Genomic DNA, 25024 nt, shown 5'->3' on the forward strand with positions numbered 1-25024 from the left:
TTATGCATGCTTCTCAGAAAAGCAGCCATGAATTGCTAATGATGCATTGCCCATTTGTGGACAACAATATTTTATTCGATAAAAAATGCAGAATGAAGTACTTTGTGTCTATGCTACTGGTTTTGACATAGTTGGAAAATGTACAGAAAGAAGACAAGACATATAAATACTCTGAATGTGTAGCACATCATAACACGGTGATATTAATATGCATTGATTATTATGACCTAATTTACGTGATTACAAAAATAACTTATTATACTCCAATTGAGGCAATGAATGCAGTCTTTTGCTTTCTTGAGAAGATAGCAATTAGGCAAAGCAAGTAACATTCAATGCTTTTACTTTTGTCATAGCAATTCTTCTCAGATGTTAAATCATGTACCTCCTTTAAACATGTTACCGTTGCAAGGGTGTTGAGTTGTTTTCTGTATTCTCCAGTATCCCAAATAATTCTGACACTATTTTGGGAGGCATTACGACACCTCAATACCCCAATAGTTGCACATCTTTTATTAGGAAACCACAGAATATTCTTTCGTTTTTAACTTCAGGGTGGATTTATCATTTATTCTGCCCAAAATAAAACCTTAAAATAAGCTTGAGTTTGTACACCTTTTCCTGTGGTTTTTGTCAGTATGGCACGAGTTATATTTAATTTTAGAGGAGAATAGTAAAATAAGTTGACATACATTGATCTCTTAGACTCTGAGGTGAATTACTTAATGAACAGCAATAACTTATTGCAGAAAGTGTTAGTTTTCTATGAAGAAATCTATGTTAGTTTCAGGCTAAGTACACCTTAGGAAATTATATGTTTGTGTACAACATGGCATCATTTTGCAGCTATTTTTAAACTGGGGAAATTTCATACTCCTGTAAAGCAAATGGGCTGAGTAGTATGATGAAACATCAACCCCAGGAGTGGCTGCACAGCACGTTATCTACTCTTAGGCTTACTATCAGTGGTGCCAAGTACAGGTGGGAGGATTCTCTGTTGGAAAGGAGAATGAGAGACTGTGGGTCACTCAAACACCCACAGACAGCCAGGTTCAGTACGGTGTTAGCACAGATTTAGCAGCAGGTCTCCAGCCCACACACCCAGCACAGAATGAAAATGAGAAAAAAATGATGGAGGGGAGAAAATGAAATCATTTATAAAATATTATAAATGCCTGATGGAAAGTTCAAGATAATTTTTTTTGTTTTCACTGTGGTAAATCAAAGATTATGTTACATTTAAAATAAAGTTAATTAACAAATTATAAACAGCACAAAGAAATGTTGGCCATTGTTGTCAGTTTTTAAGAACATCCTTAGCTCTGAGAACAACCTGTTCTGAAATTAAGTGAAAAATTACTATACTGCTCGCCAGCAAAATTTTGTGTTCAATAAATTGCTGTTTGTGTTGCACTGCAAGCTTCTGTAACACTGATTTCTAAATACTACTTTTATTAAATGATCCAATTAATTAATAGCATCACATATTACCATAGATCTTTGCTCTGACTTCTCCTACAGAATATTGCATACAAACCTGAGAAAGTATTTTGAAACACAAGGTAAAAATAACTTTCCACATTGCTTCCAAATAAAGTGATCCTTTGATACTAATAACAAAGTGTGAATATTATTTTGATTTTATGACCAAAACCTGGCAGCTGCAAGATCTCCGGCCCACACAGCAGCAATGATTTATCAGTATCAGACTTTCAGGGGAACAAATGATAATCATAGACATATTACATGTAACACTTGTACATTTTATTTTAATTAAATCAGCCATTTTACACATTGCAGTTGCTATGTATTGGTTAGTGTTTTAAGTTTGCTTCCATTTATTATTATTCTAATACATGCCCTCATAGATATCATATACAATATTTGTATCACCATGGGAACAAGATGCTGATTCATCAAATTAAAATTCACTCCTTCTCACAGTTCTGAAGTTCTTTGATTACACAGCAAAAAAAAAGTATAAATCAAAATGTAATTACAGAGACATCATCTGTGCTCATGTAACACCACATGGCCTGGCTAAAACAGTTATACATTCTCTCTGATGGTTCTTGTATTCAGTCTGTGCAGGCTGTGACACTAACAAAACAAAATTGACATTTTGCCTGCACTGATTGAGTGAGTAAATTAAATTTCCTTTATTTAACTTTCTGAGCACTGAGCAAATATTATCCTCATATTAACAAGTTTTCTGTACCATAATAACTTAAAAAAAATCTACAATAAAATCTTATGAACACACTGAAGGGCAGAACTGAACAAGTAAAAATACTACATATTTACCATAATTGATTCTTGTGTTTATCGTTTCTATTTTTTGTTGCTGTTGAGGCAGCGAGCTAAAACATTTTCCCAGTGCAAAGATGGTTAAACAACTGTATCAATGATTACAACAGCTATAAATACTACATGCATTTACAAAAAGAAGCCAGTCTTGTTACATAATGCTGAAATAACCAAAAAATTCTGTCTTTTTTTTTTATTTAAAGTTCAACCCAATTCCAGTTATCTATGGTGCCTGTAAAAAGTACCAAATCACAGATACAAGACTATGTGATTTGGTGAAAGCAGTGAAGAACGTTGCAAATTTCTGGAAACAAGTATGGCAGCATGAAATACACAACCAAATGTAGCCTGCCACACACTCACCATTTAAATTCATACTAATGCAATTTATGGAGATATGTCTGATACATTAAGTACAGGTGCTAGCATATTTATTAAGCTTTGAGAAAGTTTGAGAGATTGTAAGATCCTTAAGTGCTCCCTACTAGGCCTGCACACTCACAATCTGTCACTATGGCGACATTTAGTCAGAATCAATTCAGCAATGAAGAAAGGATCTTGTGTTTGGTGGTGATTGGAGTAGTCAAGGTAGGCAGTACCTTAGTTTCACAAGCCTAAACACTTTTGCTATTTACACGTTTGTGTTGTAAAGTCCTTCAGGAACAGAAAATGAGAAGAGGCCTGTGGATGAAGTATTTCTGAATTTCAGTACAGTTGTTGCAGTTTGGAGGCAGCAGTGTTTGCATGTTCCTAATACAGCCACATGAGGAAGCTCTAAGGTTCAAACAGTATAAGTCACCCAAGACATGGATGCCATCTTTGGTCACAAATTTACTTACGGTAAAGAGAAAAGTCTAATCCAAATCTACCTTTCTGCACAGGAACTCCAGCATCTTCAGATGGGGAAAAAATAATATACAATTTCTCCATGTGAGCAAACTGTGCAGTAGTGACAGAATAGATATGAGAGATTTAAGTGTTTATTTTTCATCCTGTTTCCAGTCCTCATTGCAAAAATGACCGAGAAGTTGTTGTAGGTCAAGTTTCAGGTCATCTTCTTGTAGCGCTTCAGGCACATCCTCCAGCCGTTCCTCATGTACATGCTTTCCCTCCTGGTCCTTCACCACAGTCCTCTTCTGTGCACTAGCTTTACTCATGGTCGCCCTGGAAAAATGTGCAGAGTGAGAAAACGAGAAAGTGGATGGTAACAGTGAAAGGGAGACACTGGAACAACAAGATTTCGTGCAAACTTTTAAAATATGATTCATGTTTTATGAGCTGGAACTTTGTTAAGTACTTGAAAAGCAAAAAATTCCATGAACAGTTTAGTGCTTAAACATATTTTCATGTTGTAGTGCTTAAAAAGAAAGGAAAAGCATTGAGAGAAATTGAAAGAAGCATGCTGATTTAAATCTAGACTGGGCTCCTATCTTGTAAACAATCTTTCATCATTCCCTCAAGAGTGTGAACAGATAGCTGCAGTCCTGCTCTGCTGAGTACCTCATCCCTTTCCCTTCCTCTAAAAACAATAGTTGTTCCCCTTGGCCTCAATTTCCATCCTACGAATCTCTGCATTCAAAAGATAATTTTCTGATATTTCTTCCACCTTCAGGATGCAAAAATCAATACATGTTTCACCCTTATCAGCATTCCACGAGGAATGGTCTCTTCACAACACCCTGGTCCACTTCACTGTGACTCCTAACACATCTTCACCACTTCCCTCCACCATGGCACCTTCCCATGCAATCACACAAGGTGTAACATTTGCCCTTTTTACCTCCTCCTTCCTCAACATATGAGGCCCCCAAAACACTTTCAAGCAATTATTTATTTGTAATTTTACTTTAATTGAGTCTAACCACTACTCACAATGCAGCCTCCTCTACATTGGTGAAACAAAACACTGTCTGGGTGAATGCTTTATGGAACACCTCCTTCTGTCTGCAAGAATGGACTTGACCTTCAGGTTACTTGCCACTTTAACACACTAGCTTGCTGTCATAGTTACATTTGTGTACTAGGCCTGCTGCAGTGTTCCAACGAAGCCAAACACAAGCTGAAAGAACAACATTTCATTTTGGCTTAGGTACTTTATAACCTTCAGGACTCACCACGGAGTTCAACAACTTCAGACCACAAACACAGTCATCCATTTTAATAACACTAATTCCCCTCACATCCCATTACCTTGTTTGCACTTGTTTGCTCTCAACAGAACTTTGTTATTACACTAATTTTTCATTTCTATCATTCTTCTACTGCTATAAGTATTCCCCTTGCTTTGCACTGTGGGCACCTTCAAAATTTGTCCCACGTGTTCTTCTTTCTATTTTGTCAACAGAACAAAAAAATGATTATTTTCTAAACTCCTTCTGTTTTGAAGAAGGCATACAGGACTTGAAATATTCACTCTGTTAGTTTCTCTACAGATGCTACCAGACCTGCTGAGTTTATTTTCTCTTGCTATTTCCCATAGACAAGAACTTTATATAACATACAAGATATAACTAAGGCTTGCATATATTTTTTCTGGCCCAATCTGAAGCCACTTATCTGTGTTTTATTAATTGATGGGAACACAGAATTAGTGTGCAATTCCACCTGTACTGCACTGTGTACAGTGCACAAATTCTGGAAATAAGGAATTCTCATCATCAGATGCATGCTTAGGAATTTGCTCCATTCTTTTTTTTTTAAGTGGGATCAAATTCTGCATTTAAGATGAATGGAGTCAGTGAGAAGGAACAAAAGGAAATATGTACTGAATCAATTTTTCTACTATCAAATAGGCACAAAGCGATTCAACTTAGCAGTGCCAAGGCATTCAAGACTATGGTAAAAACAATGACTGCAGATGCTGGAAACCAGATTCTGGATTAGAGTGGTGCTGGAAAAGCACAGCAGTACAGGCAGCATCCGAGGAGTAGGAAAATCGACGTTTCGGGCAAAAGCCCTCCACCCTTCAGGCACTCTGCCTCTATTCCTGATGAAGGGCTTTTGCCCGAAACATCGATTTTCCTGCTCCTCGGATGCTGCCTGAACTGCTGTGCTTTTCCAGCACCACTCTAATCCAGATTCAAGACTATGGGCCTGGCAAATGGGATTTGGTGTTTTGTTTGACCTGCACAGAGTCTATGGGTCAAAGGGCCTTTTACAGTGTTGTAGGCCTCTAAGACAATAGCTGGAAGACTGGAATAGCACATGTTCAAGTTGCAGAAGCATTGTTTCCAATATAAACTGCTGAGGTTATTTCTTTCAAATGTCCCAGCCTGCTACCTAAAACAGGCAGCAACTCCTTTAATGTGTGAATTAAGGATCTAACAACTACTGAAGGAGCCGAATAAAATTTGGAGATCTGGATGGGATGTGTTCTGCTTTACTTGCTCATAAAAATGGTTCAAAATCTACCCTAAACTATTTTCCAAAATATGGATATGACTAATGTTTCCCAAACAGCCATTTTGCTTATTAATTAGAAGAATAAAAAAAGATGCTCTACAGTGTGGAAACAGGCCCTTCGGCCAAACAAGTCCACACTGACCCTCTGAAGATTAATCCACCCAGACCCATGCCCCTACTCTATATTTACCCCTGACCAACATATCTAACACTATGGGCAATTTGAGAAGAAGAAATGTCCATGAACAGTCCAACTAAGATCTGACAGATTTATTTAAAACCACTGTTGGAATGAGTCACTTATTACAATCAGCAAAAAAACGTGAGTTTATTCTGATTTGCAGTGTGGATAAAATATTTGAATTGACACTGCATGAAAATAAAAACTGAGCTCTATTAATATGTGACTGGATACAAAAAAAAAATGCAGCCTTAACATGAACCTCGCTATTGTAGCTTACTGAGTAAAAATGCTATGTAGTGTCACCTATGATCTACTGTGGATAGTTTTACATTATGGACTTACTCGGAAATAGCTTTACATGCAATAGAGAATTAGCTTTATTCAGACCTATAGCGCATATGATAGTTTTTTAGATTACATTGTGTGAAACTGAGGACTACGGTATATTGATTTAATCAGAACAATACACTGTATCAGCACACTGAAAATCTGAAATATCTAACATTAGCAATTCACTAGATTTAGTACAGCTACAAAATAATTTTACCCTTCTCAACAAAAAGTGATGGAAGCAGAAAAAAATAGAATGTTTCAACTGACCATTAAAAGAAATAAGTGACAAAATTATTTGATATAATTTTACTCTAAATTTTACTCTAAAACAGAATTATTTTTAAAAAACTTCAGGTGTTAGATGCATTTTTCCCTGTGCTATTAATAAATTGTGTATTTCAAAAGATTGCAGCAACACAGAGAACAACTGATTAGACAGTTCTTTCACGTTTGGGAAGAGCACGGAAGAGAAATGTTGGGCACCAATGATTCAGTTGGTAAATATATTGCCATATATGGAGCTGATCCAATCTAACAGATTAATCAATTGAACAGAACACTGACAGTTGTGAGTCACTGTATTTTTTGACTAGCTAACAAGAATATATGGGGAAGTGGCAAGAAATTAGTCACCTTGCCACAGAGGTCATCAAAACCTAAATGGAAAAGGTGAAGAACATGCTAATAAAAGCTTGGTTTCATCATAACAAAGACTCCATCCCAAAGTGGACCAAAAACATGGAAGACAGGGCCTTTTAAAAAGACCAGAATGATCTTCCCATCCCTTCCATGGAAATCCATCCCACAATAAGGAAGCAATTCTGCACTAAACATTGGTCATACACACAATAACACCCTCCAGTTATCAAGCATCTTTAACATAATAAAACTTTTCAAGTTACTTCATAGTCAATAAAATTTGACGCCATGCCAATAAGGAGAGATTAAAAGTGTCTTAAAAGGATAGTTGCAGAGAAGCTCATGATTTCAGGAAGTAAAATTCTGGCACTTGGCCTAAGCAGCTGAAAATATCTCAGTAGAAATATCATGTTCAGTCTTGGGCATCCATTTCAAGTAAGGACAGTACTTACAAAACACAAATGGTGTTTTCAATTACTGCTACTACTTGCTTTTTGTTCCAAATTGTATTTAGTTAATTGAATTGAAAAGTTTCAACTGCTCTGGTGGGATTTGAGCTCATACCTGCGGATTATTCTTAACTTCTTGATTATAAGCCCAGTAACATACCTAGTCATGTTCTAAGAACCACTGTTATAAAGGATAGAAATTCCTTGAGAAAATCCAATGAAAGTTTACCAGGATGATACTTGGAATGAATAGTTTAACTGTTTTGAAAGATAAAGTAAATTTATCTCATGATAAGGATCATGATGTTATGATTTGGTTTAAAATAGATTAGGAACATGACAGTTTACAGAGAACATGTCTGCCACCCGGTACACAAATTCAAAATAAAGAATTATAATGATAAAATACTAAATTGCTTGGTTATAATGAAACCGTAGAGAAACACAAGTATTTAATAACAAAGACAGGAGAATCATCACTCATGTCCTAGCCAATGTCTACCCTTCAATCAACTTCATGAGAAAAAACACAAATCATCTAGTTATTAGCACTTTGTTAACCACATTCAGAAAAACAACATTGGCACAACATACGATAGTCAGGAATGCCAACACAACCAAAGCAGAACAGAGGGAAGTGAAACAATAACATTCTTTCAGAAGGGAAAGGAGAGTAAAATAAACTTAAGGGTTAAAAGGCAGATAGGTACTAACCTGAGAATTAGCACCCACTGAATGAAACATTTCATTCTCTACAGGACAGGATTGAGGAATACTTTAAAATTTTCAACCAAACAAATTTAAAAGGTGGAGATTTTGAGTTACCCTTCATTTTGGTCATAAATAACATACATGTAAATCTGATTTATTTATTCATAGAGGAATATAAAGGGTTAAGAGCACTTTTTAAGGAATTAGTTATTTTCCTAGATGTATATTTTTAAAGTAATGCAGCTTCTTAGTTTCTATGTTGACTGAATAGTATTGCAAAATAAGATTGCAATAATTATTTGTATTGTGTTCTATTTATTCATCTAAACTTTACAAAAAGGGTCATTTTCTGAACATTTGATTACATGGCTTCTCAATGTATATTGTAAAACTAAATACAAAAATGTGTCATACTGCAGTAGGTTGATTTTATTTTGTATTTCTTTCTTTCCCCACCAGAAATTATCATAATCAGTTCCCTTGCCAGCACTCTCCATATGGTATTTATAGTTTAACAGCTGTGTTAAAAAAATGTATTTCAGAGCAACAAAACAACTTAAAACACGCCAGCAAGTTTCAGATCACTACATGCAATCCTGCTAGATTAATTGTTAGCATATACCGATCATGTTATTGTTAAATGACTCCATTGTGACCACTTTCAAAATACTGTTTGCTCACTGGTGGTAAGTTGTGCAAGCAGAAACCCATAACTTTTTAGTAAGTTAGTAATACTACCTACTGAAAAGAAAAAACCACTACAGAGGAACCCAAACCTTTTAATAACTGATCCATCCTCTTTTACAATCTCTCTTTGAGCTACATTTGGTATATGGACCTTTCCATGGTTCCCTGCAAAACTTAGAGCCTGGGCAGAAGGAAAACAACACAAATATATAAAAGGGGCACACATTGCTGCACAAACAAGCTATATAACCTTTCAAAGAGTGAAAATAAAGTAAGTAAAAAGGACACAACCGTCATGCTTTTCCTAAGATTGGAAAATGTGACTGTAATTTCAGCGTTAAAGAGACTCAGCAAAAGTTTGCATGAGATTCCTTATTTCTGCTTATGTAATCATTTACCTTATCATTTTCAGGATTATTCTAAGAAGAATTTTTATGAACCCAACATTTAAAACTTGAATTGATTTAAAAACATATTTGAAATGCTGCCAGTTTTCAAGGTATCCAGTGGAATATGCACTGTTATTTGGGTAAGATTCCTATTTGTTAGTGTGCATGCAATAATGAGGTGTCAGGTAGCATGTGGGATACAAAGAAGTCTAGCTTTTCCTATGCTAAGCAGCATTAACTCCATAAAATCCCAAAGAAGGTTTAACACCCATCCTTCTTGTGTGAGATCTAATTTGAGTGGGTGAGGTCATTTGTGGTGGGTTTTGCCTGGAAGATGGACATAATAGTTTTAGAGCTTGTTGCATCCCTTGGTTGAAGGGTTGGAGCTCATTCAAAGTGCTTGGAATTTTTCACCATTAAACCACTCCACCGATTCTATCTGCTCACCATTTTAAAACATCCTTATTTGTAACAGACTCATAGACCGAGAAAGATCCAGCAGATGATGCTTCCTGACTTAACATCTAGTTCAGGATGAAGTGAGAATTGAGCATGCTCACTTGTTCTGGCCTTCTGTATTCACCCTCTTTCCCAGTTTGCTTTCATTATTAACATTTCTGAAATTGATGAATTCAGAACCATTAACTGCTTTGCCATTGGACAGTTGATACATAACGCTGTTATGGTTAGGATACAAATTTTGAATCATAGAATCGCGACAGTGTGGAAGCAAGTCATTTGGCCCAACAAGTCCACACCGATCCTCCGAAGAGTATCCCGCCCAGACCCATTCCCCTACCCTGTTACTCTACATTTCCCATGACTAATGCATCTAACCTACATGTCCCTGATTTTAGCATGGCCAATTCACCTGACCTGCACATCTTTGGACTGTGGGAGGAAACCGGAGCACCTGGAGGAAATCCGTGCAGACATGGGGAGAATGTGCAAATTCCACACAAACAGTGGAAATATTCTGCTATGCATTACACACAATGCCAGTTGCCTGGTATTGAAGTTGTTTTTGAGGGAACCTGTACCAACATTTGTTATGAGTTAGTTATATCAATAAGTCGTTCACAGCACTGCTGCCTCACAGCGCCTGAGACCCGGGTTCAATTCCCGCCTCAGGCGACTAACTGTGTGGAGTTTGCACGTTCTCCCCGTGTCTGCGTGGGTTTCCTCCGGGTGCTCCGGTTTCCTCCCACAGTCCAAAAGATGTGCAGGGTCAGGTGAATTGGCCATGCTAAATTGCCCGTAGTGTTAGGTAAGGGGTAAATGTAGGGGTATGGGTGGGTTTCGCTTCGGCGGGTCGGTGTGGACTTGTTGGGCCGAAGGGCCTGTTTCTACACTGTAATGTAATCTAATCTAATCTAATCTAAGTCATTTAGTATACCAGGTAAATTTCCCATTGTTTGCTGTATACTACCCTGCTGTCACATTTAAAGTGTACAAACTACAATTACGGTTTAGGAGTTCAGAATAGAACACAGTATTTAACTCATTTTGCAGGTAACATTTGCCTACTATTGGAATTACAGTGCTGTTCTGTCAACTGCAGCCTATCTGATGCCACTCACCGTTCACAGCTTCTTGATTTTCTTTTCATTTAGTGTTCCAATATCCCTCAATTCCATCTGTGCACTGCAGTAGCAGCACATGGAATCTAATTAAAATCACATTTCCTGCTGTGAGATTTTTCATCAGTTTTTGGAAAGAGGGTGTGCGAAATAACACAGAAACACCCTCACCTCAGACAGCTGCGGGTTAATCAGATCAGCCGGTAACTGTATTCTCAACAGCGCCAGACCCTGCAATGGCCAAGACTGGCACTAGAAGCAGTCCCGAGTTCCCAACAATGTACTCTTTATGCTGAAAGGAAACATTTACTGACCTCAAAAGTGAAACCATTGGGAAAAGCCATTAAGTGGTCAATAATTATGGACATGTTAAAATGGGTAAGAGGGCAGTTTGAAGGCCATTTGAGATTTTTATGGTCCCCCCTCAGCACATACACACACATTTAAAATGAGACATTTGTGTATTGTTCCAAGACGTGATTAGGTTTTAAAATGACCCATCCAAACAAAATCCATTAAACTTAATATAATTTATCTGCATATTCAATTTTCATTCTGAACTATATTTTATGAAAATTCATTGAATGGAAAGAAAATGATAAAGATTTGAAGACATTACCATATTAAAATCATCTTTGGCTGTTGGAAGGTCAGATGCCAACTTGGGATCTCCAAGGTGTTTCTCCATCCTGTCCCCATGGACCACAGTTTTCTTGATGACCTTACTGACTCTGCGGCCCTCGACCTGCTCAGACTGGAATTCAGAGCCTGAAGTCACTTGTGGTTCTGAAAATGTGAGCTATGGGTACACACAGAAGAATGTAGTGATATTAAGCATTCAACAGATCTGTAAAGAAAATCTGTAAACAGAGCAGTGGATCACAAACAGTATGAAAACACACATTGCTGAAAATATATAAAATGTCAAATGGTGAAAAGGAACTCAGATTATTATGGCAGTAATTTAAATGGCGGTCTGGTGGGATCAGTGTATTTGAGCTGCTTAGGTCAAGGAGACCTGATTGCTAGATTTATGATAGTTTACATTCTGGTGAAGTGGTATTATTTTGGTAGCTAACTATCTGCATTCCTGCTGGGGGTGAGGTATGGGGTCTACAATCTCAGCCCAGAGCCTGAGCAGGCCCATTGAGTTTGTGAGGTGAGGAACAAATACACCTCACAATAGAGCTTTTTTTTTTAGAAATAAAACATTACCTTTGTTTTGAGGGGCCAAGCAAGCAGATCCCTCCAGTTGAAGTGCAATTGTCAACGAACTACCTCATAGAATTCTGGAAGCAGTGCTCGACCATGTCTGTTCCCTGGGGCCCCCCTCTTCGGATGGCGAATCCTGAAGCCTCTAGACAGCAGTAGAGAGGCTGCCTCTATTGAAGAAGAGGGTGAGGACTGCAGATGCTAGAGAGGTCAGAGTTGGAAAGTGTGGTGCTGGAAAAGCAGAGCAAGTTAGCCAGCATCCAAGAAGCAGGAGAGTTGACGTTTCGGGCATAAGCCCTTCATCAGAAATAGGTGATGAAGAGCTTATGCCCGAAATGTTGACTCTCCTGTTCCTTGGATGCTGCCTGACCTGTTGTGCTTTTCCAGCACCACACTTTTCAACTCTGACTCTTTTAAGGGGGTGGCTTCCATTTGTGCTGGCAGCATATCGGTGAGTGCTCTAAATAGCACTTAACTGGGGACTTTAACAAACAGATTGATTACCTGCAGACACATAGTCAATCTATATGCTGACCTGCTCAGGGGAAACTTCCTCAACGCAATCTCATTGGAGCGCTTGTCCAACATAACTCCTTGCTAATCACTAATTCCTGCCTCCATTTCAGTCATATTGGGGTGAGCAAAATTATCATCTCTGGTCAGGTATATGACTGTACAAGAGTTTAGATTAGAGTGGTGCTGGAAAAGCATAGCACAGCACAACCCTGAAGAAGGGCTTTTGTGCGAAATGTCAATTTTCCTGCTCCTCGGATGCTGCCTGACCTGCTGTGCTTTTTCAGCACCACTCTAATCTAAACTCTGGTTTTCAGCATCTGCAGTCCTCACTTTTGCCTATATGAGTGTGCAATTCGAAAAAGGTCATTGTTTAACCTTTTCTTAGTTATAGATGGAGAAGCGCAGCAGGTCAGGCAGCATCTAGGGAACAGGAGAATCGACGTTTCGGGCATTAGCCCTTCTTCAGGCCCTCCTGAAGAAGGGCTAATGCCCGAAACGTCGATTCTCCTGTTCCCTAGATGCTGCCTGACCTGCTGCGCTTCTCCAGCAACACATTTCCATCTCTGATCTCCAGCATCTGCAGACCTCATTTTCTCTTCTTAGTTATAGATGTACTGTTTAACATATCGATTTGGCATGAAGAAGTGTCACTGGATTCAAAAAGTTAACTTCCTCTTCACAGATGCTGCCAGAGTTGCCATCTCTATGTTTTGTGAACTATAATACTGAGATGACTGTTCTCTATTCCACAAAGTTGATATCAAATTAATTTGATTGCGAGTATATAAATGCACTGGAATAATAACGAATGGTGACTGGCTTATGGTAAAAAGAATTGCAGATGCTGAAAATGTTTCAAGTCCATTGACGCTTCATCAGAATTGACTAGCTAGGAAAAGGTTGGCACGTGTGCTAAAGAAGGGATGTGGGAAGGGGGAAGGATTAAATGATAGGTAGAGATGGAGCCTGGAAAAAGAGAGAAAACCAGAGGGGGAGGGGGTTAAGGGTGAGGGAGAGATGAGAGGAGAAGGTGGTTGAGAGGGAGGGACGGAGTGAGAGGAGGATGGGGAGAGAAACAAGCCTTTGGTAATAGACATAGATATATCAGAGAAACACAAGCAAACATGATAATGTCATGAATTACTCTCTGAACATCCACATTTCCAATTGGAGTCCCTTCACAGAGGAAAGGTACTAATGGCCAACTTCTCTGCTCAAGCTATGGTTGCTGTAGCTAATTATGGCATTCAAACTGGTGCCCACAGCTGAGGTCAGTCCAGACGAAGAATGCCTTCCTCGCATTGTTTCAGCCAAAAGGTGGTTCATCGACATTCCCTGTCCCAGAACTGATGATGTTTTACTCATTACATTAACCCATATTTTATCAATTTAGATGTCATACACCTGTTATTCGTTGGCTGGCATCTGACTTCACTGGTATCTGGGATTTTGGGAGCGGAATTCCAAGACCCACCCCACCCAAGCAATGCCAGTCAGTTGGAGGCTGGCAGATTATCACTGACAGTTAACTCTACTGGGAACACTGGCTGTTACCCATAAGGCATCTACTACGGTCCAAGGATCAATTAATAACCTAGGTCATAGGTGATTGATGAGGAAATGAGGGTCATGGAGAGGGGTTCAGAAAAAGGATTGGAGGTGAAATCTCAGCTACTGGAGGTGCTGGAGATTAAATTCCACCCATAGTTTCTAGGTTAGTTGTTCCGGATGGAAGGAAGTGGCTACACAGTAGCTACTACTGCAAAGTTGTTACAAACTTAGAGATCAGTGGCTTTCCTCAGTTGAAAATAAACTATTTATGAACGATCAAATTGAGAACAACCTTTGACTTCAGTTACAAACTTATTCATGCCACACATCCTAGGTCATGTCAACTGAATCAAACTTAGCAACTGTTTTGTCATTTCAGTCCAGCACCAAAAGTCGCTCGGCAGCATTATGTCTGATCTTGACCTCGTCCTTACCAATCTGCCTGCTCCTGATGAATCTGTCCAAGACAGTATCGGTAAGAGTGACCACTGTACAGTCCGTGTGGAGATGAAGTCCTGCTTTCACACTGAGAATAACCTCGATCGTGCTGTGAGGCACTATAATTGTGATAATTGAGACAGACTTTGAACAGATCTAGCAACTCCAGGCTGGGCATCTACGAGATATTGTGAGCTATCAACAGCAGCAGAATCATACTCCAGCACAATCTGTAACCTCATGGTCCAGCATATTTGCCACTGAATCATTAGTTCAGGGAATTAACCCTGTTCAGTGGTGAGTGCAGGATGGAATGCCAGGAGCAGCACCTGGTGTAACTAAAAATGAGGTGTCAACCTGGTGAAGCTACCCAACAAGCCTACTTGCATGTCTAAGTAGCAAGCAATAGCCAGAGTTAAGTGATCCCACAACCAACAAATCAGATCTAAGCTCTGGAATCTTGCGACATTCAGTTGTGAATGGTGTTGGACAAATAAAAAAAAAATTATAGGAGAAGGCAGCTCCACAATTATCCCAACCTCAATGATGGGACAGCCCAGCCCATCAGTGCAAAAAATAAGGCTGAACCCATCGCAACAAACTTCAGCTAGAAGCGCCAATCAGATGATCCACCTCGGCTTCCTCCAGTGGTCTCCAGCCATTTTGATTCACTCCATGTGATATCAAGAAATGTTTGGGAGGCTCTGGATATTGCAATGGCCATGGGCCCTAACAACATTCTAACAATAGTACTAAAGGCTTGCACTCCAGAACTTGCCACTCTCCCAGACAAGCTCCTCTTGTATGGTTACAACATTTACCCAACAACATGAAAAGTTAATTATTATGGACAGAAAATGCAGTACAAAATAACTCAGCTAATTACTGGCTCATCAGTCCACTCTTGGCCATCAGTGAAGTGATGGAAGGTGTCATGAACAGTACTTATCAAGCAGCAACCAAAAAAAAAAGGAAATGCTGGAAAATCTCAGCAATTATGGCAGCATCTGTAAGGAGAGAAAAGAGCTAATGTTTCGAGTCTAACTGACCCTTTGTTAAAGCTTTGACAAGGGTCAGTTAGACTCAAAACGTCAGCTCTTTTCTCTCCTCACAGATGCTGCCAGAATTGCTGAGATTTTCCAGCATTTTCTCTTTTTTGGTTTCAGATTCCTGCATCCGCAAAATTTGCTTTTATCCAGTGCTACTATCAAGCAGCACCTACTTAGCAATAACTTGCTCAGTGACGCCCATGTTTGAGCTCTGCCAAGGCCACTCACGCTTCTAATTTCATGGCCACACTTGACAGAATATCACATCAAGGAGCCTACACAAAATGGGAATTGGGGGAAATCTCACCATTAGTTGGAATCACATACAACACATAGGAAGATAGTTGTAGTCATTGGAAGTCACCTCATCTCTAAACATCTCTGCAGGAGTTCCTCAGAGTAATGTCCTAGGCCCAACCATCTTTAGCTACTTCATCAATGATCTTCCATTTATCATAAAAGATCAAAAGTAAGGATATTCACCAATGATTGCACAATGTTCAGCATCATTCCTGACTCCTTTAGATACTGAAGCAGTCCATGTCCAAATGCAACAAGATCTGGACAATTTTCAGACTTGGGCTGACAAGTAGCAAGTAACATTCATTTGACACAAGTGCCGGGCAATGACCATTTCTAATAACAGAACATCTAACCACTACCTCTTGATTTTCATGCTATTGCCATCACTGAATCCTCCATCACTGTCAACATCCGATCATTATTAACATTGACCAGAAGCTCAACTGGACCCTCCACATAAAAAGAGTGGCTACAAGAGCAGGTCAGAGGCTAGGCATATTGCAACAAGCAACTCACCTTCTGATTCCCCAAAGCCTGTCCACCATCAACAAGTCAGGAGTGTAATGGGATACTCCCCACTTGCCTGAAATGGGTGCACCTCCAACAACACTGAAGCAGCTTGACAACATCCTGGATTGGCTCGCTGGATTGGCACGACATCTTCAGATATTCAGTCCCTCCACCATCGATGTTCAGTAGCAGTCATGTGAATATCTACAAGATGCACTACATAACTTCATCAAAGATCTTTAAACAGCATCTTCAAACTTCTTCTATCTTGAAGAACAAGAGCAGCAGATGCATGGGAACATCATAGCCTGCAAGTTTCCCTCAAAGCCATTCACCATTGTAACTTGTAAATATATTGCCATTTCTTCACTATCACTGTGTCAAAATTCTGGAATTCCCTCCCTAAAGGCATTTTGGGTCAACCTACAGCACATGGACTACAGCGGTTCCAGAGGCAGCTTACCATGATCTCTCAAAGGCATCCAGGGATTGGTAATAAATGGAAGCAACACTCATATCACACAAGTGAATAAAAAAAACAAACAAAACATGACAAATGTTTTCAGAAAACAGAAGACATTTTGCCAGTCAGGAAAATGGCGTTAAAGCTAACCTCGGACTGTTCACTGTCAGTTTTCAGTACAGTCCGCTTTAAAACTTTTGAATATCCATCTCCATCTTCAATTGTAACTGGTTCATGCTCTGCACCTTGCACGATGACTTCCTCCTTTTCAGTCCCATCGGGAGACACTAAACGCCTGATAATCTTTCTTGTAACCTAAAGGAAAGAGAACATGAGAAAATAAATGTCTAATAACCTTCTCATTTGCACAATTTTTCATTTCTCTTCAATGTACATTGATGGCTTTTAGTGATTTAATGTAGTGCAATGTATGTGTCAATATCCCTACCTCTGCCTATATGGGAGGAAAGGGAAAGCCGACCAAGATTGGATAGGCATTACCTTTTTCACAATGGTATTTCCATGTTCATCTGTGTATTGTTCTTCGGTAACTGACTCTGGCAGAACATCAAACATCTCATCAGCCTAGAAAATTAATAATGCTTTATTAATACCAATAATTGAGGATAGCTTCTGATTTTTGTTGAATCAATAACCTGTGTCCAAATTGTGCACAAAATTGTCTTAGATTTTGAAGGTTCAGCTGCTGTTCATGTGTCTGCACAAACTTATTTGCATATCAATGAACAGATAGGGTTGGATTTTCACTAACCTTAGCAAAACCAAACAGAGCAGTTACTAATCAGAGCAGCCGTATGTCGCATTTCTGTTTCCATGTAACCATTTTCACGAAGATTGGGTAGGAATCGGCTCCGGAGCAAGCATATTCCAAAGGAGAATGAAACTGAGGGCATTTTAGGTTCATTGAGAATCTTCCTCAAGTAAGTAAATTTACTTTGAGAGAAATTATTAGACTTTAGGAGCTGTTATGCTCGACATTAGTATTAACCATGGACTGAAGGTGGGAAAAGTTTAAAAGGTAAGTGAAATAATTTTGCCTATTATGATTACCAAGTCTTTTCCCAATGCTTTTAAGGAACCAATCCAGACATAAAGTCATAGTGTCATAGAGATATACAGCATGGAAACAGACCCTTCGGTCCAACCTGTCCATGCCGACCAGATATCGCAACCCAATCTAGTCCCACCTGCCAGCACCTGGCCCATATCCCTCCAAATCCTTCCTATTCATATACCCATCCAAATGCCTCTTAAATGTTGCAATTGTACCAATCTCCACCACATCCTCTGGAAGCTCATTCCATACACATACTACCCTCTGCATGAAAAAATTGCCCCATAGGTCTCTTTTATATCTTTCCCCTCTCAACTTAAACCTATGTCCTCTAGTTCTGGACTCCCTGACCCCAGAGAAAAGACTTTGTCTATTTATCCTATCCATGCCCAATTGCACGCAATATTCCAACAGTGGCCTGACCAATGTCCTGTACAGCCGCAACATGACCTCCCAACTCCTGTACTCAATACTCTGACCAATAAAGGAAAGCATACCAAACGCCTACTTCACCATCCTATCTACTTGCGACTCCACTTTCAAGGAGCTATGAACCTGCACTCCAAGGTCTCTTTGTTCAGCAACACTCCCTAGGACCTGAACCATTAAGTGTATAAGTCCTGTTAAGATTTGCTTTCCAAAAATGCAGCACCTCGCATTTATCTGAATTAAACTCCATCTGCCACTTCTTGGCCCATTGGCCCATCTGGTCCAGATTCTGTTGTAATCTGAGGTAACCCTCTTCGCTGTCCACTACACCTCCAATTCTGCAAATGTACTAACTGTACCTCTTATGCTCGCATCCAAATCATTTATGTAAATGACAAAAAGTAGAGGACCCAGCACCGATCCTTGTAGCACCCCACTGGTCACAGGCCTCCTGTCTGAAAAACAACCTTCCACCACCACCCTTTATCTTCTACCTTTGAGCCAGTTCTGTATCCAAATGGCTAGTTCTCCCTGTATTCCATGAGATCTAACCTTGCTAATCAGTCTCCCATGGGGAACCTTGTCGAAAACCTTACTGAAGTCCATATAGATCACATCTACTGCTCTGCCCTCATCAATCTTCTTTGTTACTTCTTCAAAAAACTCAACCAAGTTGGTGAGACATGATTTCCCATGCACAAAGCCATGAAGCAACAAAAACTTCCAGCTCGGCGAACAGAACCACAACAACGAGCACCCGAGCTACAAATCTTTGCACAAACTTTGAACAAAGCCATGTTGACTATCCCGAATCAGTCCCTGCCTTTCCAAATACATGTACATCCTGTCCCTCAGGATTCCCTCCAACATCATGCCCACCACCGAGGTCAGGCTCAATGGTCTATAGTTCCCTGGCTTGTCTTTACCGCCCTTCTTAAACAGTGGCACCACGTTTGCCAAACTCCAGTCTTCCGGCACCTCACCTGGGACTATTGATGAAACAAATATCTCAGCAAGAGGCCCAGCAATACTTCTCCAGCTTCCCACAGAGTTCTCGGGTACACCTGATCAGATCCTGGGATTTATCCACCTTTAACCGTTTCAAGACATCCAGCACTTCCTCCTCTGTAATCTGGACATTTTGCAAGATGTCACCATCTTTTTCCCTACAGTCTATATCTTCCATATCCTTTTTCAGTAAATACTGATGCAAAATATTCATTTAGTATTTGCCCCATTATCTGTGGCTCCACATAAAGGCCACCTTGCTGATCTTTGAGGGGCCCTATTCTCTCCCTAGTTACCCTTTTGTCCTTAATATATTTGTAAAAACCCTTTGGATTCTCCTTAATTCTATTCAGCAAAGCTATCTCATGTCCCCTTTTTGCCCTCCTGATTTCCCTCTTAAGTACTGCCGAGCTACAAATCTTTGCACAAACTTTGAACAACGCCATGTTGACTATCCCGAATCAGTCCTTGCCTTTCCAAATACATGTACATCCTGTCCCTCAGGATTCCCTACTGCCTTTATACTCTTCTAAAGATTTACTCGATCTATCCTGTCTATACCTGACATATGCTTCCTTCTTTTTCTTAACCAAACCCTCAATTTCTTTAGTCATCCAGCATTCCCTATATCTACCAGCCTTCCTTTTCACCCTAACAGGAATATACTTTCTCTGGATTCTTGTTATCTCATTTCTGAAGTCTAAACCTTTAACACTATGGCAGTCCCAGTCGATGTTTGGAAAATTAAAATTCCCTCCCATAACTACCCTATTATTCTTACAGATAGCGGAGATCTCCTTACAAGTTTGTTTCTCAATTTCCCTCTGACTATTGGGGGGTCTATAATACAATCCCAATCAGGTGATTATCTCTTTCTTATTTCTCAGTTCAACCCAAATAACTTCCCTGGATGTATTTCTGGGGGTATCCTCCCTCAGCACAGCTGTAATGCTATCCCTTATCAAAAATACCACTCCCCCCCTCCTCTCTTTCTATCCTTCCTGTAGCATTTGTATCCTGGAACATTAAGCTGCCAGTCCTGCCCATCCCTGAGCCATGTTTCCGTAATTGCTATGATATCCCAGTCCCGTGTTCCTAACAATGCCCTAAGTGCATCTGCCTTCCCTGTTAGGCCCCTTGCATTGAAATAAATGTTGAGATAACAGTTTTGAAATTTGTTTCTTTACTCCGAGAACTTTATGGGGTTCTAGGCTGCAATTCAACTGCATAATAAATGTCTGAGTGCTTCACATTGGTCACAAATCTATTTTCAACAGTCTCTTCATATACTTAGGTGTTTTCTGGGCTTCTCAATGACTACAATTGTGAGAGTTTTGTTCATAAGGTGGACAATGGGGGAGACAGCAAGGGTCTCAGCAAATGAAGGGATGCGAGTAAGGGAGTGAGGAGTAGAATGAGGAAGTGAGGCATGGTGGTTGAAGTGGAAAGTAAAGAGATCGGAAAGTTCATCATTATACAGGTGAACTACTGAGTGCCTCAGAAGCACCGGCACAAAGCTTTGGGAACAGAATTAGGTCATTTAAGCTTCCCATTTCGGCCTGACTCCAATGTTGACAAGCCCACCGCCCCAGCTCCAGGGCATGGCTGGCTTGGAGCCCCAGGAGATCTGCCCAGGCCAAGAGTCTCAAGATGGAGGAATGACGACAACAGTGGGATTACTCCCACCTCCCAATTCCTGTTTCTGACAAGTTTGACCCAAAAATTGTTCACCACCAGGGAGCATTTTAAAGCACAATTGATGTCCACTTATATTTTAAGAGTGGTAAACTGCTTCTTTATGAAACCTGAAAATTGTTTTATTACAAAAGGTGATTTTTAAAAAAAAATCAAGTGTAACGTGTCAATAATCCAATTTTAAATATTTGAAAATGTCTTTAAAATATCTGCAGAAACATTGACGAGTTTCACTGGTGTAAAATAGTCTTTACTTAACAAATTACATATTTTTGTTTAAAAAAACTTAAAATCTTTTGAAAGATACATGCTTGTTCCCTATACTTTAAAAAAATCGTTTTATGTTTACAGTCTCCTTGAATATTGACAAATGGGTGTCGATTAGATTAGATTAGATTAGGTTAGATTACTTTACAGTGTGGAAACAGGCCCTTCGGCCCAACAAGTCCACACTGACCCGCCGAAGCGCAACCCACCCATACCCCTACATTTACCTCTTACCTAACACTACGGGCAATTTAGCATGGCCAATTCACCTGACCTGCACATCTTTGGACTGTGGGAGGAAACCGGAGGAAACCCACGCAGACATGGGGAGAACGTGCAAACTCCACACAGTCAGTCGCCTGAGTCGGGAATTGAACCCGGGTCTCTGGCGCTGTGAGGCAGCAGTGCTAACCACTGTGCCACCCAAAATGGAAATGGAAATTCACCATGGTGATTAATTCAGTCAGGTGATGCAACTATTTGTGTGGCAGGGCTTAGCTCTGAAACTCGCGCAAAGGATTGCCGAACTTGATTTGCACTGAATTTAAAATTACTGCCAAAATTCCTCTGCTGCCTCACAGCGCCAGAGTCCCGGGTTCAACTTCCACCTCAGGCGACTGACTGTGTGGAGTTTGCACATTCTCCCAGTGTCTGTGTGGGTTTCCTCCGGGTGCTCCGGTTTCCTCCCACAGTCCAAAAATATGCAGCTTAGGTGAATTTGGCCATGCTAAGTTGCCCGTAGTGTTAGGGGCACGGGTAAATGTAGGGGAATGGGTCTGGGTGAGTTGCGCTTCGGCGGGTCGGTGTGGACTTGTTGGACCGAAGGGCCTGTTTCCACTCTGTAAGTAAGTAATCTAATCTAATCAAATCTTTGTTTGTATTAGGTGATTTTGTATGAATTGCGTTGGAATGATGAGGGTAACCTTGCAAAACTGCACCATCTATATTTTTACAAACTTTATAATGTTATGTTTTTGGAACAAAATTCATCCTTGCCATTAAAACCTCTTCATGACGTTTTCTGTGTCATTCCATAAGACTATCTTAAGTAAATGTACAATTTTTTGAGAATATTAATAAAATGTCAACAGCCCTTCCTTTCTGTGAGAGCACAGTAAACATTCAGTTCTGAAGAAGGGTCACTGGACTTGAAACATTAACTCTGATTTCTCTCCACAGATGCTGCTGGACCTGCTGAGATTGTCCAGCAATTTCTGGGGGTTTTTTCTCTGATTACCAGCATCTACTGTCCTTTCAGCTTTTATTTAGTAAATATTCATTGGCTAAGTTTACAGCATAATAAAATTGAATTATCAAAACATCTACTTCTTTCCCCATCTTGGATTTGCCCACTTCTCCCACTATCCAATACATAAGATGAAACATCTTGCAACTTACCTAAGGTTGAGCAAGTGCAAACAGACAGGGTTAAATATCACTGAGGACTTGTCTTCAGTCTTGCACTTAACTGTTAGGAGTTCTGTCTCCTACCTATACAACTATTAATAATCAATCATTTACTTGCTATCAACCATAACTAATGTAGTTAACAATACCAAAGTGCTTTGTGGGAGTGTACGGAGATGTCAGACAACAGTTTGGAGAATTTGCCAAGGTCATGATGCAAAAGAGAAGAATTTTGAAGAAAGTTTTGAAAGGTTTAGAAAGATGGAGAGAAGTAGAGTGGCTCAATGATAGAATTCCTGAATGAAAGAATATGAAGGCTTTATCATTATGGTGCAGAAGACAAAGGACAAAGTATAGCAGTCTGTAAAGATATCAATGTGGGAAGTGATTTTGATTGTTGGGCTGGAAAACAATTATAAATCAGATAAAGCAAAACTATATAGATTTGCATATGATGCTGGACAGCCAGTGGAATGTGATTAGAAGAATCAATCTATACAGTGCTTGCAACTTTGTGTGTGACATATTGCAAGCATATTTAGACAACTTCGTGTTTGTGGAAGGAGGAACTAGAGAGGTTGTTAAGAAAAGACCTGATAACGTCACTGATAAAGTGAAGAAGATACAGTTGGAACTATCAAGACACTCATGGTGAAACAGAGATGGAGATGAGTGAAAGTAAAATTGACTGCTTTGATTTTACAGTGAATGGGAATTGAATACGAGAGGGATCTTCTTAACTACATTCTTTTTACTTCACCATCCCCAAGGAAACGTTTTGAAATGCTAAAAAAGCACAAAAACAATAGATATTTCACAGCACAAGGAATAACAATAGCTTGCAAGGTGACAGAATTAAGAAAGATGGAATATATTTTCCTTTGTCATTTTTCTTTACGAAAATCTGTTGTGGATATTAAATGATGATCTGTACTTTACACACTCATATCTTTATTTTCTTAGTAAAAGCAGCAAGTTTACATTACTTTTGCCAGTGAATCCTGAAAAATGGTTATTCTGCGGCCAATGGAATGTAGAGTGGATCTTACAGGAAGATCATGTCAGAAGATCTGTCTGATGGAGGAGTGCCACTCCAAAAGCTCGTGATTCCAAATAAACCTGTTGGACTGTAACCTGGCTTTGTGTGACTTCTAACTTTGTCCACCCCAGTCCAACACTGGCACCTCCACATCAGGAAGGTCATGGATTCATGAGTCCCATTTTGCCTCTTTGTTTGGTTGAGAATTTCATAGGAAAAAAAATGACTAGTGAACAATATTTACATTAGCCGGCAAATTGTGGGACAGACAGATCCCCACTAACAGGGAATTGAATCTCTTCAGGTTACGAATTGTTGTTGGAGGTTTTATAAATGCCAATTTATCTTTAAATCTGACTTTTCATCTCTTTTTCTTAATTCTAAGTTTTCCTCCTTTTTTCATTCTTTCCACCTGATTTGGTATTTATTTCACCCACTTTTTAACCCTCTTTCTCAATTATTCAATCTCATTATTTAAGGAGGTATTGCTCATTCCATTGTTCACCAAACTTCAACAAGCCCAACGGCAATTGCTATCATATTGATAGCTCACACCTTTCAGCAACTTCAGGCTTAAAAAATAAACAAGCGGAAGGGCTTAGGGATAAAGCTAACATGGTTTATAAAATCCTTACTTCAGCATATTCTGCACCATAAATTAATTAACAAAAAGAAAAAGCAGTTCCATCAGAAAAAAAACATTTACAATTTAAACAAAGTGAAAATGTAAATTTTCTAAAAATTGGTACAAAGTCAACATAAGTGAAACTGATAAGTGAGTAAGGATCTTCCAACATTACCCTGTTCTCCAAACCTATCACCTCCCATTTCTCAATTATTCAATCTCATTATTTACCTCACCCCAACACCTCACCCCCCAATATGCAACAGAAATAATAACAGGATGAATTATCACATGATAAGGATGAACCATGACTAATTAAGTACAGTATTTCTAAGTTCTGTTTATATGAAGAGCAAAAAAATTGTTGATCAATATTTAGAGATTCAATACCAATACCTGAAAGTACAAGTGTTCTTTCCTGCTCCTGATGGGTTATATTTGCAAAATTAACTGGGGTCAGTCAATCATAACTTCATGCATAGATGTAAATTATGTAATCTCCAAAACAGAAAATTTCAAATGAAAATAAGAATGATCAGTAGCAGAAAACATCAAAAGCCACATCATTTAAAACGATAGTGTAAATAAATAAATAGGCAAGAAGTTATTTTCTATATCTTAAAACAGGTGACCTTCATACAAAAGTTCATTAAATGCTACGAACCACACCACTCACACCATGCCACAAACCCTAGCATGCATCAGTGGAGAAAATTACTACTTCTAATTCCGTGCAGAAAAATAGATTGAATTAAA

At 39.3% G+C, this 25024-nt stretch overlaps 1 protein-coding gene across 34 annotated transcripts in view; it reads right to left on the reverse strand.

The window, feature by feature from the left end:
• Window positions 1–1742: 1742 nt before the first annotated feature.
• The window catches only part of ank2b (ankyrin 2b, neuronal), an 892118-nt gene continuing 868836 nt past the window's right edge, over window positions 1743–25024 (reverse strand). For 33 of the 34 annotated variants that reach the window (XM_043697402.1, XM_043697316.1, XM_043697278.1 and 30 more), the window contains 5 exons: window positions 17225–17308; window positions 16874–17038; window positions 11301–11480; window positions 8802–8893; window positions 1743–3471 (listed from right to left, as the gene is read on the reverse strand). In XM_043697402.1, coding sequence (XP_043553337.1) covers window positions 3288–3471; window positions 8802–8893; window positions 11301–11480; window positions 16874–17038; window positions 17225–17308 — 705 coding nt within the window. In that variant the 3' untranslated portion in view covers window positions 1743–3287. The remainder of the gene's footprint in view (window positions 3472–8801; window positions 8894–11300; window positions 11481–16873; window positions 17039–17224; window positions 17309–25024) is intronic. The other variant, XM_043697399.1, reaches the window with a different exon arrangement.

This window comes from Chiloscyllium plagiosum, chromosome 1 (assembly GCF_004010195.1).
Source record: "Chiloscyllium plagiosum isolate BGI_BamShark_2017 chromosome 1, ASM401019v2, whole genome shotgun sequence".
NCBI classification, from domain to species: domain Eukaryota; kingdom Metazoa; phylum Chordata; class Chondrichthyes; order Orectolobiformes; family Hemiscylliidae; genus Chiloscyllium; species Chiloscyllium plagiosum.